Source organism: Pseudorasbora parva, chromosome 16 (genome assembly GCF_024679245.1).
Source record: "Pseudorasbora parva isolate DD20220531a chromosome 16, ASM2467924v1, whole genome shotgun sequence".
Classification (NCBI taxonomy): domain Eukaryota; kingdom Metazoa; phylum Chordata; class Actinopteri; order Cypriniformes; family Gobionidae; genus Pseudorasbora; species Pseudorasbora parva.
This window is the reverse complement of record NC_090187.1, coordinates 24,800,603-24,820,915: the sequence shown is the minus strand read 5'-3', so window position 1 is coordinate 24,820,915 and position 20,313 is coordinate 24,800,603. Positions and strand designations below refer to the sequence as shown.

The following is a 20,313-nucleotide window of genomic DNA, read 5'->3' as shown; positions in this document are numbered from 1 at the left end:
CCAAATTACATAGGCCTATTGCATTGTTCAGTGTTTCAGGGTTGAAGGAAATATCAGAACATTTTCTCAAAGGACATTATCCATTATATTCTTTTTACAGAGTATATACAGTATTATAAAATAGCATAAATAAGCACTGTTTTACTGTGGCATTTTTTTTATTTTTTACAAGAAATTACAGTGTAGAGGAAACATGCTTGGCTTTTTTTAAAACGTTGCTCTATAGTTGCTAGGGTCCTTTGATGGTTACTATGGCATTTTGGGAGATGACTTGATGGAATAATTTTTGTCCGCAGCACAAATGGTCCAGGTTTAGCAGCAACTAAAATTTTAAGGGATGGTTCACCCAAAAATGAAAATTCTATCATCATTTACTCAGCTTCAAATTGTTCCAAACCTGTATGAGTTTCATTGTTCTGCTGAACAAAAAAGAAGATATTTTAAAGAATGTTTGTAACCAAGCAGATAGAGCAAAGCCATAGTAGAGAAAAAATGGAAATTGTCAATGGTTGCTCAATCTTCTTGGTTACCTGTATTCTTCAAAATATCTTCTTTTGTGTTCAGCAGAAAAAAGAAACTCATACAGATTTGAAACAACTTGAAGGTGAGTAAATGATGATAGAATTTTCATTTTTGGGTGAACTATCCCTTTAATGCTTAGGTTAGAAGTTTGTTTAAATCACTAACCCTAAGCCTGAGCAAGCATCACTAAATGAAGTTTGCAGATGTTATTGATGAACGGGCGAGAGCAGCTTTCATTTTTGCTGAAAGCTTATTGCGATTATGTGCCAGTTATTTCCCAAATGATCAGTAAAAGGGGGTTGCTGAGAACATTGAAAAAAGGGTAAAATATAAGCATGCATTAGCTTCTCACCTCTTATTTGCAGGAATCAACTGTCTGGGTTTCTGCTTTATGTTGTAACTTGTCGTCATACAGAATCTGCTTTGAAACAGCTTGAGAGAAAGCATACTTATTTGCGTCATATCACAAGAAATCACATCAATCTCTTTGCTACCTGAATCTCTTCACACGCTCTATCACATAAGGAGTGAAATCACATTTCAGTTTGGATCCTCAGATCAATGGTGTAGCAACCTAATGATCTGTACCGACCATGTGGATTGGCGTCTGTTCTCACTCTCTTTAAGGTTCTGCTGCATTTGTTCTCGTTCCTCAGAGGCAAACAGTGCTTGGTGCATGAAAGATGGAAAAGCCTGCTCTCTGCTCCTTGTGTATGAGTGCTTGCAGAGCTTAAGTGGCCTTTACTCCAGGGTAGCAGCTAATGTGCTGACAGGGAATGCAGCGTGCAGTGTGCTTGTGTGTGTTGTAAACCCGTGTCTACACTGAGAGAGAACCTTGAGAAAATGGAAATGGGGTTGAGCTGTGTTGTTAAGCAGAAGAAACGTACTTTGTGACATTGCTCATGATTTAAACATCTGCTTTCCACTCAGAGACGCTTTTCATGAGCTCAACATGAGAGGAAAATGGCTTTGTCATGTATGGGCTTACGTAAGATTGTGAAGAGTGTTAACCTTTAAGATTTGGTTTTAGTTTCATTTGATTTTTGGGATTTATACAGTACAGGCCAAAAGTTTGGACACATTACTATTTGTAATGTTTTTGAATGAAGTTTCTTCTGCTCATCAAGCCTGCATTTATTTGATCAAAAAATACAGAAAAAATGTAACATTGTGATATATTATTACAATTTAAAATAATTGGTTTTCAATTTATAATACTTTAAATGATCATTTATTTGTGTGATGCAAAGCTGAATTTTCAGTATCATTCCTCCAGTTTTCAGGGTCACATGATCCTTCAGAAATCATTCTAATATGATGATTCATTTTCAAAGTTGGAAACAGTTCTGCTGCTTAATATTTTTTCATAACCTGTGATACTTTTTTTATAATACTTTGATGAATAAAAAGTAAAACAATAAATAAAAATAAAGAAGCAAATGTTTTAAAAATAGAAATCGTTTATAACAACAATATACACTACTGGTGAGTAATATGGGGGTCATTTATTTTGTTTTTCATTTTTTTGAAATAAATCAATAATTTTATTAAGCAAGGGTGTGATAAATTTATAAATATATATTGATATAAAGGAGATTTATATTATTTGAAAATGTTTTTATTTTGAAAAAAAAAATCAGTTCTTTTGAACCTTTTATTCATCAAATATATTAGGCAGCAGAAATGTTTCCAACATTCATAATAAATCAGAATATTAGAATGATTTCTGAAGGATCATGTGATAGACTGGATGTCACATGACACTGAAGACTGGAGTAACGATTCTGAAAATTCAGCTTTGCATCACAGAAATAAATGATAATTTCAAGTATAATAAATTGAAAACCAAATATTTTAAATTGTAATAATATATCACAATATAACAAAAAAAATCTGAATTTTTTATCAAATAAATGCAGGCTTGATGAGCAGAAGAAACTTCTTTCAAAAACATTACAAATAGTAATGTGTTCAAACTTTTTGCCTGTACTGTATATGAAACCTATGCATTGCAAATTATAACCAAAAATATATTTCATTGTGTTTAATAAATCATTTAATTCAGTTTTTTTTTGCTGAAGCAAACTATGTCATATATATATATATATATATATATATATATATATATATATATATATATATATATATATATATATATATATATATAATTAAATGTAATTCAATTATTGAATAGTTTAAGATACAAAACTGACTTTTATTTTATTCAGTTTTTGAAAAATTGCATTCAGTGAATATGATGATCTAAAACCTTCACTTGATTACCTCATTTTCCATGAAGGCAGCGTTGAATTTGCAATCCGTGAAACCCTGCATGTAGTAATTAAGCAGATTTAATTAGTCCTGAATGCGCACTGGGTTCTGATCAGTCTAGATTAAAAGACAGCGAATCTGGGACAGCCACTACTCACTTCTGTCATTCGAAACCTCAGCTCGATTCCTGCTGCAGGAGAGGAACAGAAAGATGAGAAAAGAGATGGCCAGCCTGACGTGCCACCCTGCTCACATCCTCCAGAATATGAGCTCTCTCCTGATCTGAAACAAAAACAGGTAAGCCGCAACGGATAGACATCTGTGCATGAGAAACTAATGTTATAGAGCTTGAAAAGATGAGAACAATTTGAATTAATAAGATAATTTCTATCTATCTATCTATCTATCTATCTATCTATCTATCTATCTATCTATCCATCCATCCATCCATCCGTCCGTCCGTCCGTCTTCAGATAGAGGAACTGGAGCAAAAGTACGGTGGTCCTTTAATTTCCCGGCGTGCGGCCTGTAAGATTCAGATGGCGTTTCGTCAGTACCAGCTCAGCAAGAACTTCCAGAAGATCCGTAACTCCGTTCTGGAGAGTGGGATCCCGCGGCGTATGTCAGTGCGCAGGGTCCGGGTGCAGAGGGAAAGTTTCTCTGCTGAACGGGCGCTGATGGAAGGATGTTCACTCATGGGCATCCCGCTCACACACTCCACGTCACTGCCGGTGGCCGCTACAAACACACTCACACACCTGGAGGACACGTTCAACGAACAGGTAGAGTTACACCATTAAAGCGTTGGTTCACCCAAAAATGAAAGTTCTGTTCTTTAATTAGGCTACTCACCCTCATGTCGTTCGACACCCGTAATATCTTTGTTTATCTTCGGAACACAAATGGAGATATTTTTGTTGAAATCCGATGGCTAAGAAAGGCCTTCATTGACACCAATGTAATTTCCTCTCAAGACCCATAAAAGGCACTAAAGACGTCGTTACAAAGTCCATCTCACTACAGTGGCTTTACAATAATTTTATGATGCGAAGAGAATAGTTTTTGTGCGCAAAAAGAACGAAATAACTACTTGTATAGCGATGGGCCGATTTCAAAACAAAGCTTTGAACCGTTATGAATCAGTGTATCGATTCATGATTGGAATCGCCAAAGTCACGTGATTTCAGCAGTTTGTCAGTGCCTTTCTGAGCCATCGGATTTCAACAAAAATATTTTTATTTGTGTTCCGAAGGTGAACGGAAGTCTTACGGTGTTGAACGAAATGAGGGTGAGGAATTAAGGACTGAATTTTCATTTTTGGGTGAACTAACCCTTTAACATACATGATGATACAGCTTGATTGTGTTGCATTTATTTTTCTCTTCTGTCCTAATTTCTCTTCTGTTCTATTGTATTCTGTTCCATTCTATTAAAATGTTTTTCTTTTCTATTCTATTCTATTCTATTCTATTCTATTCTATTCTATTCTATTCTATTCTATTCAAATCTGTTGTTCTGTTCTGTTCTGTTGTATTTAATTCTATTCTATCCTCCCTTCCAGGTTCAGTCATTAGCACGGTCTATTGACGAGGCTTTGAGCAGCTGGAGTACTATTCGAGACGGGGAAGGCGAGAAGTCCTCTCCGGCCCCTCCCTCTGGATCCCATCCCGAGGGGCTGCTGATGGACCCCACTACCCTACACGAGGCCTCACCGGGCGGCTGTGGGGAGAACATACCCCGCAGCGCGAGTAAACTCATGATGGCTTTCAGGGATGTGACTGTTCAAATTGATAACCGCAACTTTCGCCTTTCCTCCTCCTCCATGCTGGAGTCAGTTTCCCTTGGTAACGGCGTATCCAAGGAGACCGGCTCGGAACCCCAAACGGGGGGACAGAACTTAGGCCAGTCGGCATCGTCAGCCACGGCGGCGCCTGAGTTTCCAGCTCCACCACCCAGCGAGGAAGAGAAAGAGAATCAACAGCCAAGCGGGTTGGATGCAACGACATTCGGAGCGGGCTTGGAGGGGAAACGGACCAATCAGATTGCACCCGAGACGGCGGAAAACAGCTCAGAGCCTGTCAGTAGCAGCAGTACCTCGACATCTGCGTGTGAGACGATGATTCTGTCTCTGCCCCGCCCACACTGCCAGGACACACCCTGCGGCACCCTGTCGACGGATATTGCACGCAAACGCCTTTACCGTATTGGACTCAACCTCTTCAATGTGTAAGTACAAAGGTTAAAGACAAATCTTTCCATTTAAAGTTGTTTTTCAGTGTGTTTTTGGTTTCGCTCTTTGTAAGGCTCAGATGTCCCCACAAAGTCAGTAAAACCTACTAAAATAGTGTTATTTTAGGATAATTTGTATACTATTTTATTATTATTATTTTGAATAATCTTTTATATTTTACATTTTCATTTTGGTTTTAAGTTCTAGTAAATGTATGCGCTTTTGTCATTTTATTTAGGTTTAGTGTTTTTTTATTACTACAACTTAAAGGGTTAGTTAAATTTTGGTCATTTAATTACTCACCCTCATGTCATGTCAAACCTGTAAGACCTTCGTTCATCTTTGGAATACAAATTTATATATTTTTTGATGAAATCCCAGAGTTTTCTGACCCATCCATAGACAACAACATCATTGCAACTTTTAAGCCCAAGAAAGGCAGTAAAGGCATTATTAAAATAGTCGTATGACTACAGCGGTTCAACTTTAATGTTATGAAGTGACGAGAGTGCTTCTTGTGAAAAACAAACAAACAAAAAGAATGACTTTATTCAACAATCTCTTCTCTTCAACATCATTCTCCTGCACTGTTGACGTAGTAAAGACAGTGCAACGCTTCCCGGGTTCTAAATCAGAACTCTGGCTCATTATTGGCCAACGTTGGTCGCGTTAGAACCGCAACGCTGGCCCAAGTCCAAAGAGCCCACCCTCACATCGAATATCATGCATACAATTCTGGTCTCAAGATTTTTGATTCAGTTTCTGATTTTGAGGATGCAGAATTGCCATTTGAATATAGCCTATAGAAATAAAATTAAATTTGAGAAATTCAAGTCTCACTTACAGCTAACAAGACTTACGAACAAACACATTTGTTCCAAATACTAATCCACAATATGAGCAACAGTCACAGTGATGTGCGCTTCAGCCAGACGGTAAAGATCCACTAAATGTAATTTAAAAACAATACAATTTATTGGCGGGTACATTTGCTGTAAATAAAAAAAAAAGACGATTTCACAAGAGCGTCTGTTTGCCGGCTCAGTTTGCCCATGACTAAAGAGTTGAGTGCATTTTCATTATGTCTGCTGATACACACTGACAAACACACGCACACTTGCACATGTATACATACACACATACTCAAGAACACTATATTATACTCCCTCAGGGGTGATTTTGAAGCTCTTTCTCTGCTCCATTTTGTGTGTGTAGCTCTTTCAGACAAACACACACACAGAGAGCGAGAGAGCAAGAGAATGAAGCCAATCCTCAGAGGCTTCAGAGTGCATCAGCACTCAATTGAAATCTCAGATCAGATTTACTTTGACATGCTTGACGTGAGTAGCACCACGGTTGCTATGGTAACCAGGTGAACCAGGTTTTACTCAGGCTGTGACTAAGGGACAATGTTTTTTTTTTTTTACAAGATTTCTTTCAAGATGTATGACTGGGGTTATGTGCATGTTTGCATGTGCGTTTGCCAGTATAAGGTCGCATGTGACCTGTGAAGATGTTCAGCGTGGTGAAAATAATGCGTATGTAACAGTCATCTCGGAGTCCGATGTTAAATAAAGCAAGAAACAGACAAATACAAAGAGAGACTGCGAAGGAAATATCAGTATTATTATACATGAGCATCTCAATGCAATAGTGCAAATGATACTGGACACTTTCACTGGTATCCATTTAAAAAAGGCCATATGCTAAATTTTCTCCCCTTTAAATCAACTTATAATAAAGCAATGTCCAACTCTACTCAGGTTTTTCATTTCACACAATGTGCTTTCACTACTCATTTCACTTTAAAAAATGTCTTTATAAAGTCTTTACTGTAACTTTTGATCCATTTTAATGCATCCTTGCTGAATAAAAAAATCTTGATTTGATGAGTATCTTATATTTACGTATGTACTATTCAGAAGTCCAGCTGTTATCTTTCACAGACCCAGACTAAATGCAGATTGTTTGTGTATTTTCTGCTCTGATTTTGGGGAGAAATCTGCAGAATTTTGTTGAATAGATTTAACAAGGTAAAATATGTCTGCAAAAATGTTTTTAATTATACTTTATAATTCATGTACTCTACAAAAGTTTTAAATTATTACATTATTTTAAAATCTTTTTGAAATAAGTATCTTATGCTCAGCAAGGCTGCATTTATTTGATGAATTTATTTGACTCTAGTCTTCAGTGTCAAATGATCCTTCTGAAATCACTCTAATATGCAGATTTGCACTCAAGAAACATTTCCTATTTCCTATGTACATTCAAGTATAAATAAATATAAAAAATGTACATGAAGTATGTTATATCATAGCATTAGCATACACCGATCAGGCATAACATTATTACTTTCCTAATATTTTGTTGGTCCCGCTTTTGTTGCCAAAACAGCTCTGACCTGTCAAGCCATAGACTCCACTAGACCGCTGAAGGTGTGCTGTGGTATCTGGCACCAAGACGTTAGCAGCAGATCCTTTCAGTTTTGTAAGTTGCGAGGTGGGGCCTTCATGGATTGGACTTGTTTGTTCTGCACATCCCACGGATGCTCTATTGGATTGAGATCTGGAGAATTTGGAGGCCAAGTCAACACCTCAAACTCATTGTTGTGCTCCTCAAACCGCTTTGTTGCAGGGTGCATAATCCTGCTGAAAGAGGCCACACCCACCAGGGAATACCGTTTCCATGAAAGGGTGTACATGGTCTGCAACAATGCTTATATATGGTATGTGTCAAAGTAACATCCACATAGATGGCAAGTTTCACAGCAGAACATTGCCCAAAGCATCATACTCATTTCACAGGCTTGCCTTCTCCCTTTGTGCATCCTGGTGCCATGTGTTTCCCAGGTAAGCGATGCACCCGGCCATCCACGTGATGTAAAAGAACCACTGTTCCTTTCTTGGAGCACTTTTCATAAATACTGACCACTGCAGGCCCGTAAACCCCACAAAAGCTGCAGTTTTGGAGACACTCTGACCATCCTGATCATCTAGCCATCACAATTTGACCCTTGTCAAACTTGCTCAAATCCTTACACTTGTCCAGGTTTCCTGCTTCTTACACATCAACTTTGAGGACAAAATTTTCACTTGCTGCCTAATATATCCCACCCACTAGCAGGTGCCGTGATGAAGAGATACGCAGTGCTGTTCACTTCACCTGTCAGTGTTCATAATGCTATGCTTGATCAGTGTATTATGTAATGTAAGCTAATTGTCTTAATGATTGATATTATAAAGTGTTAGCTTTAGCTTCTTTAGAAAAATAAAAAATCAGTTGTTAGTACTCATCTGCATCTTTCTTGATCTTGCAGAAATCCAGACAAAGGCATCCAGTTCTTGATATCAAGGGGCTTTATTCCAGACACAGCCATTGGTGTGGCTCACTTCCTGTTGCAGAGGAAGGGTTTGAGCCGACAGATGATTGGAGAGTTCCTGGGTAACAGCAAGAGGCAGTTCAACAGAGATGTGCTTGAGTGAGTCATATCTTCAGAAACTTTGAGCTAAAGCTTTCTATGTATCATAGTTAATTTTAAATATAATTTTGCAGACAATCTGTTTGAGGCAGCAAAGATTTAGTCCTAAATCCTGTAAAACATCTATATAAGCCCTCATAAATTAAACAAATCAGATGCATCTAAACCTGTTTTATGAAAAAAAAATCAGAATGAGATTTATTGCCAAGTACAGTATGTTTTACAGTATGATTACAGTACGTTTGTCTTGGTGATAAAAGAGGATTCTGGTGCACCGGAACAACAAGTCACAGATAATAAAAATAAAATAAAGATACAAACAAACAAACAATAAATAAATATTCACACTAAACATAATAGACGAATAATGTATGTACAAAATAGAAACTATAGAAATAAAATTATGCAAGGAATGTCATTGCCAATAAAACATTAATCTAAATAAAAAATATTGTGTCATTAAATAATATTAATAAACAAACTATAAAATTATACTATTCCCTTTTGAAAGGGAAACATTACAATTAGAGTTACTATGACGACATTAACCTGACTGATGTTAACCAGCGCATGAATATAACTACATATTCAGGATTTGGGCTTATGATTTAAGAACCAACCACTGGAGGTAATAACGGCACATTTTCATTTCTCACAGTGCTAGAGCTTCATAAATTGGGCTCTTAATTTAAACAGAGCACATTTATGAGTTTTATATGACCTCTCTCTCTCTTTCTCAGCTGTGTGGTGGATGAGATGGATTTTTCGATGCTGGAGCTGGATGAAGCTCTAAGGAAATTTCAGGCTCATGTGCGAGTGCAAGGGGAAGCTCAAAAAGTCGAGAGACTCATTGAAGCATTCAGGTGAGAATCACACACACCAGCAAAGAGTCATTTCCAAGACCATTATCCAGAGCTAATACTGGGAGCAGTACATTTACTTTAATGTGCACTCTTGTGTCATCTGTTGTTGTTTCAGTCAGAGGTATTGTATGTGTAACCCTGACGTGGTGCAACAGTTTCATAACCCCGACACCATCTTCATCCTGGCCTTTGCCATCGTGCTGCTGAACACAGACATGTACAGTCCCAACATAAAACCAGAGCGCAAGATGCTGCTGGAAGACTTCATACGCAATCTACGAGGTGTGTTTATGTGTGCTTTGTTAATTAAAACTGAAGCGTGTTGGTGTTTTGAGGTCAGAGATTGAATATTTGATTTTAAATCTTGCCAATTTTAATCAGCTTTCCATCTCCATGTTTAAATTAGCATTTTTTCATATCAAAAGAGTCATTTTGGTTATCTCCTAGGAGTGTAGGCGGTGTGTGTGTGTGTTTTGGACAGATTCCTGGTCTCTGATCAAATAGTTTTTGATCTGTTGCCTGCTTCCTGCAAACACATACGGTAGAAGAGAACTCTTCTTTAAATTGAGATGTAAAGACATGGGGACTGGAATGAAATCAGAGCATGCTATTAGTCAAGCTCTAGTTTATAATAGGACTTTCCATAGAGCCAAATAAATTCTCACTTTAAACAGCAAGTCACACAGTGACACCTCTGCTGTTCTATATGCTGTGCTCCTTGTTAGCAAAACATTCATTGCAGGCCATCCAGAACATTTATGTACACTGTTTTTCCAACCTTAAAGGAAATGTATGTAAGGAATGTATCTTTAATTAATCATAAAATGGCCCTTATGTCACTAGACATTAAGAAATCATGGTAATTTCAAATACTTATATCACAGACAACAGTAGTATGGCCAGGATATTGTCATTTAAAAGTTGTTGTTGCAGCCCTGAACTGATGTTGATGTTGACATGTTGTGTTTTGGCCTGAAGCTCCACCCTCCACCTATCAACCAATCACGAAGTCAGTAGTGTTTCGGCATCGGGGTTGCCAGATCGGCTCTAGTTACCACAGCTGCAGATCTACAAACATTCCTGCTGGATCCTGCAGCCTATCTGGCAACCTCAAGTCAGGGGGGAGGGGGAGAGGGATACACCGCTCTGCAGTCATTTAAATAAAGTTTTGGCCACAATCTTACATACATTTCTTTTAAACTATATTTTTGCAAATGTTATAATGTAAAAATTTTAAAAATAAAAAAAATAATTAATTACTATATTTATAATTATTATATATATATATATATATATATATATATATATATATATATATATATATATATATATATATATATATATATATATATATATATATATATATATATATATATAAAATAACTTCACCTTCAGGAGTGGACGATGGGGCAGACATTCCCCGGGAGATGTTAGCCGGGATTTACGAGCGGATTCAGCAGAGGGAGCTGCGCTCCAACGAGGACCATGTGACCTATGTTACCAGGGTGGAGCAAAGCATTCTTGGAATGAAGACGGTGAGTCAGTTCTCTACCAATTAAAAACAAAGGTCAAGTAAATGTGAAAAGTGCATCACCTTTTGGTTCAGTTTGCACTTGTTACAAATTTGAAAAGGTGATTAGAGACAGGGATAGCAGACCAACCATCCGCCTTCTCAACTTTACATTTATTAGTGGGTCTCGCTGAGCCAAACATTGACATTACTATCACTCATACTAGCGCAGAGGAGGGCCGACGTCCTGCAGAGATTTATCTCCAATTTGCCCCAAAACACCTGCCTGGAAGTTTCTAGTACGCCTAAAGACCTTGATTAGATGGATCAGGTGTGTTTAAACAGGACAGTGGCCCTCCAGAAGTAGGATTCAAACCCTAACACACTTGATATTGAACTTGTCCAGCACCATTTATGCAATAGTCATAAATATCCAGTGATTCTTCTTAACCATTTTAAGAAGAAAATGTTTTCGGGAAAGTTTATGAAATTGTTATTGCCAAATGTAGAAATTGTTACTGGGGGGATCAAAAGACTTGTATTTGTTGCCAAAGGTGCTTCAACAAATTATTGAGCAAAGTCTATGATTACTTATGCAAATTTTTTATTTTTAATAAATTTGCAAAGATTTCAAACAAACTTCTGGATAAAAATGGAACAAACAAAAAAAAATGTTTATTTAAATGAACCAGGTTCTGCATAAGAACTTCCAGAATAAAGAAAGGTAAACGACATGGGTTCGGAATCTCATAATATTCCGTTCTTGATCTGTGCTGTTGTCTCTCTAGACTTGACATTTGAACACTGTGTGTGTGTGTGTGTGTGTGTGTGTGCGCGCGTGAGCCTGTTTATGTGGTTTATGAGGACACAAATTTGTATAACTACATGGGTATTACACAGGTATTACACTATAAATGTGGTTTATGAGGACTTATCAAATGTCCTCAAAATTCAAATGGCCTTAAAAACATACTAAATGATGTTTTTTGAGAAAGTAAAAATGCAGAATGTTTCCTGTGATGGGTAGGTTTAGGGGCAGGGGCAGTGTAAGGGGATAGAAAATACGGTTTGTACAGTATAAAAACCATTACGCCTATGGAGAGTCCCTGTAAACCACATAGACCAACATGTGTGTGTGTGCGTGCGGTTCGCGCTTATATCGACCGATTGTGCTGGCTATGTGTAATATAAAAATAATAGTCCAATCAATTGTAGGTGGATGAGAAATAAAAGATTGTATATGTGTGATAAAGACGTTTACGACGTTTACTGTGATCGAGAACATCATTCCGGTTGCCGCTTTCGAAACAATCTCTCCTCTCCCTCATGTGAACTGACAGTGGAGCTGAAGCTCATTAAATATGCAAATCTTATCCAATCCTAGCCGTGGGCGTTTACTTCCAAGTTTCCAGTGCGACACGCCCATCAAAACCCAGGAGAGAGCCTCTAAACCAGTGTAGAAAATAGTCTATTACTTATTAGTTATGATGTTTTTTAATATAAAAAACACACGAACATCATTCATTGACCTCAGACAACAGTATAATAAAAAAAAAAAAAAAAAAACCAATTCATGACACCTTTAAATTTCAACTTATTTTTAACTTGTATGACCCCCGAAAACTTTTGCCAGTCTGAAGTTTGATTAACATGATGAAGTAAAAGTAAACTTTGCTCAGATTTAACCAGTGAAATTCGCATTAGAGTTTCTGGTGATTAATTTTTCCCACCTCTGTATGTTAACAGCTGCGTTTATATAACAGGAAGCTTGAGACTGAAAGTGCTCATTAGTTTGGTGCTGTAATTTCAGATTTCGCATGACGGCACAGCAACACATTGTACTTCCATATGAAATATTAATTTCTTTCTTCAGTCCATGCTGCATCAAAAATGCCTTTTTTCATTTCCTGTGCTGATGGAAGCTGTACCTTCTGAATTGAATTCACCCAGTATTTGATCTCTCTCTTTCTTCCTCAGATACTGTCGGTTCCTCACCGTAGGCTGGTGTGCTGCAGTCGACTCTATGAGGTCACTGACGTAAATAAACCGCAGAAACAGGCTTCACATCAGAGGGAGGTGTTCCTCTTCAATGACCTGATAGTGGTGAGAGAGACACAGATGAAAACAGATTGTATTGTACAAGCTTACAACTGAAAATAAACAAATGTTTCTTTTTTTATAATGTTAGATCCTAAAACTATGCCCTAAGAAGAAGAGTGCTGCAACATACACATTCTGCAAGGCCATGGGTTTACTGGGAATGCAATTCCATCTGTTTGAGAATGAGTGTAAGAACACACACAAAACAGTTAAATATTGTGGTACCATTTTACAATAAGGTTTCATTTGTTAACATTAGTTTAACAAACATGAACTAACCATGAGCAACACATTTGTTACTGTATTTGTTAATCTTTATTAACATTAGGTAATAAAAATATAGTTGTTCACTATATCATGTTTAACTAATGTTTGTATGTATAATGTTTTATTTGTATTGGGATATAAATATCTATACAGATACAACTGGAACAACAGCCATTATATAGTGTTATCATAGCATGTATCATAGTGCATGTAGCTAAAGCTACTTTGCAACACTCGTACAACACACTCGTACAAGTTTGTTGCTGAAGTAATCCAGATTTGACCTGTTAACAAATACAACATTTAATTTTAATAATTTATCAGTAAATGCTGAAATTAACTTTAACAAAGCTTAATAAATGCTGTAGAAATGCAGTTCATTATTAGTTAATTTTAACTACTAATGAAACCCTATTGTAAAGTGTTACCAAATTGTACATGTTTATATTTAATTTATTTATAAAAAAAGAACTACAGGGGGTAAAATAAAAATTAAAAAATCATATATATTTTAAAATGTCTAAATATTGCTAATTTGCTGTATTGCTTTTTATAAATCACAAATAATTATAAACTTACTAACAAATAACATTAAAATAAATAAATAACCTTTTATATCACCTTTTACCATTTCACAGTACCATTTTATTCATTTGTATCCTAGTTTAGATCAATACATGTTTTTAAAATAATAAAAACAGGACAATTCACAAATCCTCATGGCAGGACCTTAATATTTGCAGTATCAGATGTGTGATATGATGTGTTTTCTCCATCACAGATTACCCCCATGGAATCACGATATTGTCTCCGTTCTCGTCGGAGAAGAAGCAGGTGGTGAGTTTCTGTTCTCAGAGCGCAGAGGAGCTGCTTAAGTTTGTGGAGGACCTGAGAGAGAGCATCGCAGAGGTGGCAGAGATGGAACAAATCCGGATTGAGTGTGAGTGTCTTTGCATGTTACTGCATGTTCATTTACTCATGCGCACATGCTTTAGGGTAGTGATAGTCACACTTGTAAAAAATGTCAACGTTAAAAAATCTGTTTCCAGACGTTTTGTCTAAAATATATTCCTTTAAACTAAAATCAACAGGGAACAGTAAGAAAACACCTAGAAATAACATAGAAACAATCTTGCAAAGGCGAACATCGCATTTGCTTCAAAAAGAGTTCAAAAAGGGGGGTTTCGCAGCAATGCAAGCAAAGCAATTTTTTTTGTTTAAATAATCTGAACTTTTCCACTATAAAGAACATTTTGGAAAATGTTCACGGAAACCATCGATGCCAATAAAGAACCTTTATTTTTAAGAGTGTTTGTGCTTTTTCAGGTTAATACACTTTAAAATGGCATCATTATAATATACATTACTGTATATAGGCTGTATGTCATAGAACAGTGCATGTTTTCCTCATTTAAAGATGTTTAATGTTTAATAATTTATACATTATTTTAATTCATTATCATTACCTAAAGGATAGCTTGGATAAAAAGGAATTCTCTACATTCCTCTGTGGTTTGAATGCTATGGTTGTGGCCATCATTAAAGTGAATTATGCTTGTGGTTCTCAGGGGAACTAGAAAGACAACAGGTTGTGAGAAATCAAACTAACAAGAACGGCACACAACTAGACATCCACGCTGGCCCTAGTTCTGCTTCAGGTACACACACTTACTTACACACATACACAATTGCTCATAGACGACAGTAAGCCTGTTTTTGATGTCGTGTGTATTTGTGTGGCTTGCAGGGGATGATTTTTATGAGAAAACGGGCAGCAACACGGTAGAGGTTTGTATCAGTATATTGTGGTGTGAGCGCAGCGCAAAAATACTGTATGTTCCCATTCTGTGTGCATGTATTTACAGTGTCCTCCATAAGTTTGGAAACACCCCAATCCTGTTCCTGGGCCCAGTTATTCAGAAAGTTTCATCTGGATCAGAATGATCTGGATTTGTAAATCCCATGTTTTGCTATCCTGGATCAGGTAATCCATTTTACTTTTGTGCTGGCTTTTCAAAGCAAAATTGGATTTGAACACCCTGATCCAGATTACCAAATCATTCTAAACCAGATTAAACTTTTTGAACAACTGGGCTCTGAAGATCTTAATTAGCTGGTTTAGTTGTGTTTGATCAGGGTTGGAGCTGAATTTAGCTGGAACTTAAATCTCCAAGAACAGGATAAGGGAAAGTGGGGTTTTGGATAATATCAGCATAAATCTGTATAATTTTAGTGATGACTTTGCATTGATAAGGAACTATGTAAAGAAAGAGATATATAACATTATATAAATATATAACTATAGAAAATGTAAAAATAAAAAAAATAAATAAAAATAAATATATATATATATATATATATATATATATATATATAAATAAATGCATTCAGAACATAGAAAAATGCTAGAGCTATTTAGAAAGCAACTGTGTTCTGATTGATCTGTTGTTTTGTCAATCAACCAGTGAAGCTACAATGATGTACTGATGCAATAAACTTCCATAAAAATGCATAAGAAAATTATTATTGTCTTTAATGTAAGTCAATGCATTTACACAAAACATGTTGAGGATTATTTTGCTGATACCATCCAATTTTTAAACCTAGGGTGGTTTCCAAACATTTTAGGGACATTGTAGGTGGTGACAGCATGTATTGTAGTTAACATTACTATCTTCTTGCAGAATCAGAAATAACCTCCCCACCGGCCCCACACTCCCTGCCCTTTGCCTTTGACCCCTGAGCTCACTCTGTCCCCTCTGTCCATCAGAATGGAGACACCCGCCCTCGGTGTCTCCACTGCTATCACACACCACTCGCGCAGCAATAAAAGCACCGCGACCCCCCCAGAAAACCCCACCCACTGCCCCTCGTTGTGATCTGTAATCTATGGCCTCTCACTCGGGCTTTTGCTGACTGCTGTGTTTTAATCCTGCATACAGCTGCTGTTGGTGTGAGGTGAAACTTAAAAATCTTTATGCCAGTCCAAAAGGCATAAAATGATGACAACAGTATATTCAAACAAGACAAACTGATACGTGCATTCACACACACAGCCTTCACCTTAAAGAAAATGTTAATATTATTTCAAAAGGTATGAGTTCAAAGGTTTGGGGTCCATTAGATTTAAATAATAATAATAATAATAAATTATTATTATTTTATTCATCAAGGATGTATTCAAGTGACTAAAGGCATTTATAATGTTACAAAATATTTCTATTTCAAATACAAATATTATTCATCAACGAGTCCTGAAAAAAAAACGACCTGTTTCCACATAAATATTTCAACATTGATAATATTAAGACAAGCAGCAAATCAGCATATTAGAATGATTTCTGAAGGATCATTGATCAAGGATATATATATATATATATATATATATATATATATATATATATATATATATATATATATATATATATATATATATATAAATATAAATATTCAAATAGAAAACCATTATTTGAAGTTGTAATAATATTTTACAATATAACTGTATTTACTCTATTTTTAATCAAATAAATGCAGACTTGCTGAGAATAAAATACTTTAAATTATTATTGTATATTAGATTACAGAATTTCAAAAGGGTTGCTAAGTGCATATCATATTGTAAATGGATAGTTTACCCAAAAATGAAAATTCTGTAATCATTTACTCACTCTCAAGTTGGAAAATCAAATGTTATCGACATTCTTCAAAATATCTGTTCAGTGTAGAAGAAAGAAATTAGGTTTGGAACAACTTGAGAGTGAGTAAATGATGACAGATTTTTCATTTTTGGATGAACTATCCCTTAACTTTACCAAAAAAAAGGACACCTGCATACTAGAGGATGAAAATGTTATTGCTTATGAAACTACTAAGTTAAAGGGGTCATGAACTGTGTTGTTTAATTGTTTTATGATGTTTCTTGGGTGATAATGGTTAATTATTATTTATTTTAATTAGGGCTGTCAAATCGATTAATCACATTTAAAATAAATCTTTTACATAGTGTGTGTACTGTATATATATAAATACACACATGCATATATTTAAGATTTTATTTATATATAAAAAAATGTTAGATTATAATGTTAGACTGCTTTTTACATCAAAAAGTGTCATCATGTATAAATAAAAGGCATTTATACCATGATTTTAAAGGGCTTGTCTGTTGTGAGAGTTTAGTCTTAACGCCCACTGCTGTGATTGGCTAACGTCTTTCCATTTTAAATAAATGGAATAAATGGCTCTCTCTTTTAGCGCGTTTTACTATTACGGCTCTAATGGTAAACTAATCGTGAAAAGTGTTGCATTACATTTAGTATGGCATTATAGTTAGATCTATGGCATTATATTAAGATCGTGGCATGAAAGGTTGCAGAGATGAACATTGTAGCCGATCACACACGTTCAGTGAACGAATGCAGTGATCTCTTCATTGCAACTCGGTTTCTGTAACAAATACTTTTATCTTCACTAACATTGCAAACGTGATATAGTAGAGATTTGTTCAATAAAACATGATAAACTTTTGCTATTTGACTGACAGCTTCAGCGCGCGCTGCTCCAACGACCGCAAACTGAGCTTTCTTTATAGAATGGAATTGCTGTTAAATAACAGATTATTTTCATCCTACTAAGAGAAACAATGCAAGCTGACGTTTAGTCACTGGTTTGATTTACTGACACACACAGACAAAGAACCTCTGACTGTACATGGATCATTACATTTCAGATCAGGCATTAGAATTAGCACAGGTACTTACATATTTCATTACTGCAACATGTACTACGCCTTCGGATGAGACGTTAAACCGAAGTCCTGACTCTCTGTGGTCATTAAAAATCCAAAGATGTCCTTCAAAATAAAAATCTATTGGCTTTATCACCCTGTCTCCTCTCCACCAATCAGCTGGATTGTGGTGGGCGTTTTTGCAATATGGCTGCCGGCACATCATCTAGGTGGATGCTGCACAAATTTTTATTACATTATTATTACTGTCGAGCCCAGGCAGTATCCTCAACGGCATGTTTATTAGCAGTGGTGGAATGTAACGAAGTACAAAATACTTCGTTACTTTACTTAAGTACATTTTTCACGTATCTGTACTTTACTTAAGTAGAATCAATAGTGCATACTTTTTACTTTTACTTTTTACAAAATTACATTTTGCAGCAAATATTTTACTTTCTACTCTACTTCAATTCTACAACGTTTCGTTACATTTTCTGATCAGTTTCAGGGCTCGAGATTAAGGTTTGTTCGGATAATTAATGAATAATAATAGCCTAATGTATGAATTGACGGTTGCGCTGTTGACAGTCGCGCAGCCTCTCGAGGAGAAATGGAAACAAACCAACGCCGCTCCTACAGAGAAACTCAGTAACATACTGCAGTAAATATTCAAAATGTGAAGGTTTTTGTATTTTATAACGTATAATACAGTTAAAAAACATCACATGACACGACCAAGAGTGCTGTTTTACTGAATACCATCACGACTGAAAATGTTCCATAAACAATTAATTAATTCTTTCCAACGTTTCTTATTGTATTAAAAATATATAGTTAAAACAATCTTATAACATTATTTAATGCAGTTGTAATTTGTCAATGTAAATTATTTAATTTAACAACCATATAGCGTTATTCTAATTTAATTTATTGATCAAATTTAAGAATATAAAAGGAAAGCTGAAGCAGATCCTATATTTAAGATTAATCCTCATAAATATGAAGATTTAAATACCTCAAAGCTGATGAAAATGTTACTTCTGAATATTGATATTTAACTCCGCAGATCACCCTGATATTGTGAGACAGAATGTAAACTGGGCAACGGATGATAAGCATCGTTTGCTGGACCTAGTGTCAATAGAAGCTTTTATTGGACTAACAAGAAAGTTTTCAGCTCTGAAACTTACAGGATATTCTTATAGTACGATGACCTCTTATATGTCTAAAGCTCAAGGAAAATTTGATTTCTCAGTTCATGACCTCTTTAAGATTTGCAAAGCACGTCCAGAAACACCACTAGCAATAGTTTCAATAGCTTCTGCACTGTAACATTACAATTCAAATACTTCATTAAAGAGACGAAAGTACATGAGGCTACATGAGTGCAACTTCATGAGATTCCTCTACATAACACTTATACACATGCAAACAAGGTCTGTCAAGACAAGGTGCAAATGATCCAATATGCAAAAAAAAAAAAAAAACCCTGCTGCAAAGCATCTAGGCCCTTGAGGGCTATTTTAATGCTTCTTACAGAAGGATAAAAATATAACAGTGTGATTAGCAGCACAGTAATAAAAGGAAATGCATAAGATAGCAGTTAATTATCCAAATCACAGCAGTTCAAGCAGGAAGTCTCCCTGCTTTTACCCACTCTGACTGCGCTGCGTGTACATATTTGTGCCATGTTTTGCCGCCTGCATGCTCTGTGGCATGGCCTCGTCGTGTGATCCGCACCAGAGGGCCGTGAGAGTGCAGCAGGCCAGGCTGATAACGCTTCCTGCTTCTGGCTGTTTCTAAACTAGGTGTCAATTCACAACAGGCTCCAAACATACCAACTCAGCTCTCCTCTGGCCCCAACCAGCGTTCAGCAACACCTGGCCGTCCTGCCTAGCCCCGCCCCTGGCTCCACCCTCACCATCTCCCCCGACACCCTGATCCAGTGCCAGCAGATCGTGAAGGTGATCGTCATGGATGCCGCTGGGCGTGGCCACGTGGAGGCATTCCTCAGCCACAACCCCGCCCACCGCCTCATCCAATCAGCTGTGTCCACGCCCACCAGGTCACGGGAGGGAGGCAAGCAGCAGCAGCCACCCCTCCCTCCCCCACCGCCTCCTTATCATCACCCGCATCAGTTTTGCCCCCCGACCCCTCCACCACCACGCCACCTGCTGAGCCAACGCAGGTACTCCAGTGGGACACGCAGCCTAGTCTGAATAACACGCACATACAGACATGAGTTTACTCCTGTTAAAGGGACAGATGACCTAAAATGTACATTCTGTCTTTATTTATTTAATCACCCACATGTTGTTCTAAACTCTTAAACGCTGCTAA

At 36.6% G+C, this 20,313-nt stretch overlaps 1 protein-coding gene across 2 annotated transcripts in view; it reads left to right on the top strand.

The window, feature by feature from the left end:
• The window catches only part of iqsec3b (IQ motif and Sec7 domain ArfGEF 3b), a 26,209-nt gene extending 5,896 nt beyond the window's left edge, over positions 1-20,313 (top strand). Inside the window, exons 3-15 of one of the 2 annotated variants that reach the window (XM_067420006.1) lie at positions 2,973-3,090; positions 3,267-3,575; positions 4,355-5,019; positions 8,343-8,504; positions 9,245-9,367; positions 9,483-9,649; positions 10,763-10,902; positions 12,855-12,980; positions 13,066-13,165; positions 14,026-14,184; positions 14,813-14,902; positions 14,992-15,032; positions 19,782-20,313. In XM_067420006.1, coding sequence (XP_067276107.1) covers positions 2,973-3,090; positions 3,267-3,575; positions 4,355-5,019; positions 8,343-8,504; positions 9,245-9,367; positions 9,483-9,649; positions 10,763-10,902; positions 12,855-12,980; positions 13,066-13,165; positions 14,026-14,184; positions 14,813-14,902; positions 14,992-15,032; positions 19,782-20,192 — 2,611 coding nt within the window. In that variant the 3' untranslated portion in view covers positions 20,193-20,313. The remainder of the gene's footprint in view (positions 1-2,972; positions 3,091-3,266; positions 3,576-4,354; positions 5,020-8,342; positions 8,505-9,244; positions 9,368-9,482; positions 9,650-10,762; positions 10,903-12,854; positions 12,981-13,065; positions 13,166-14,025; positions 14,185-14,812; positions 14,903-14,991; positions 15,033-19,781) is intronic. The other variant, XM_067420007.1, reaches the window with a different exon arrangement.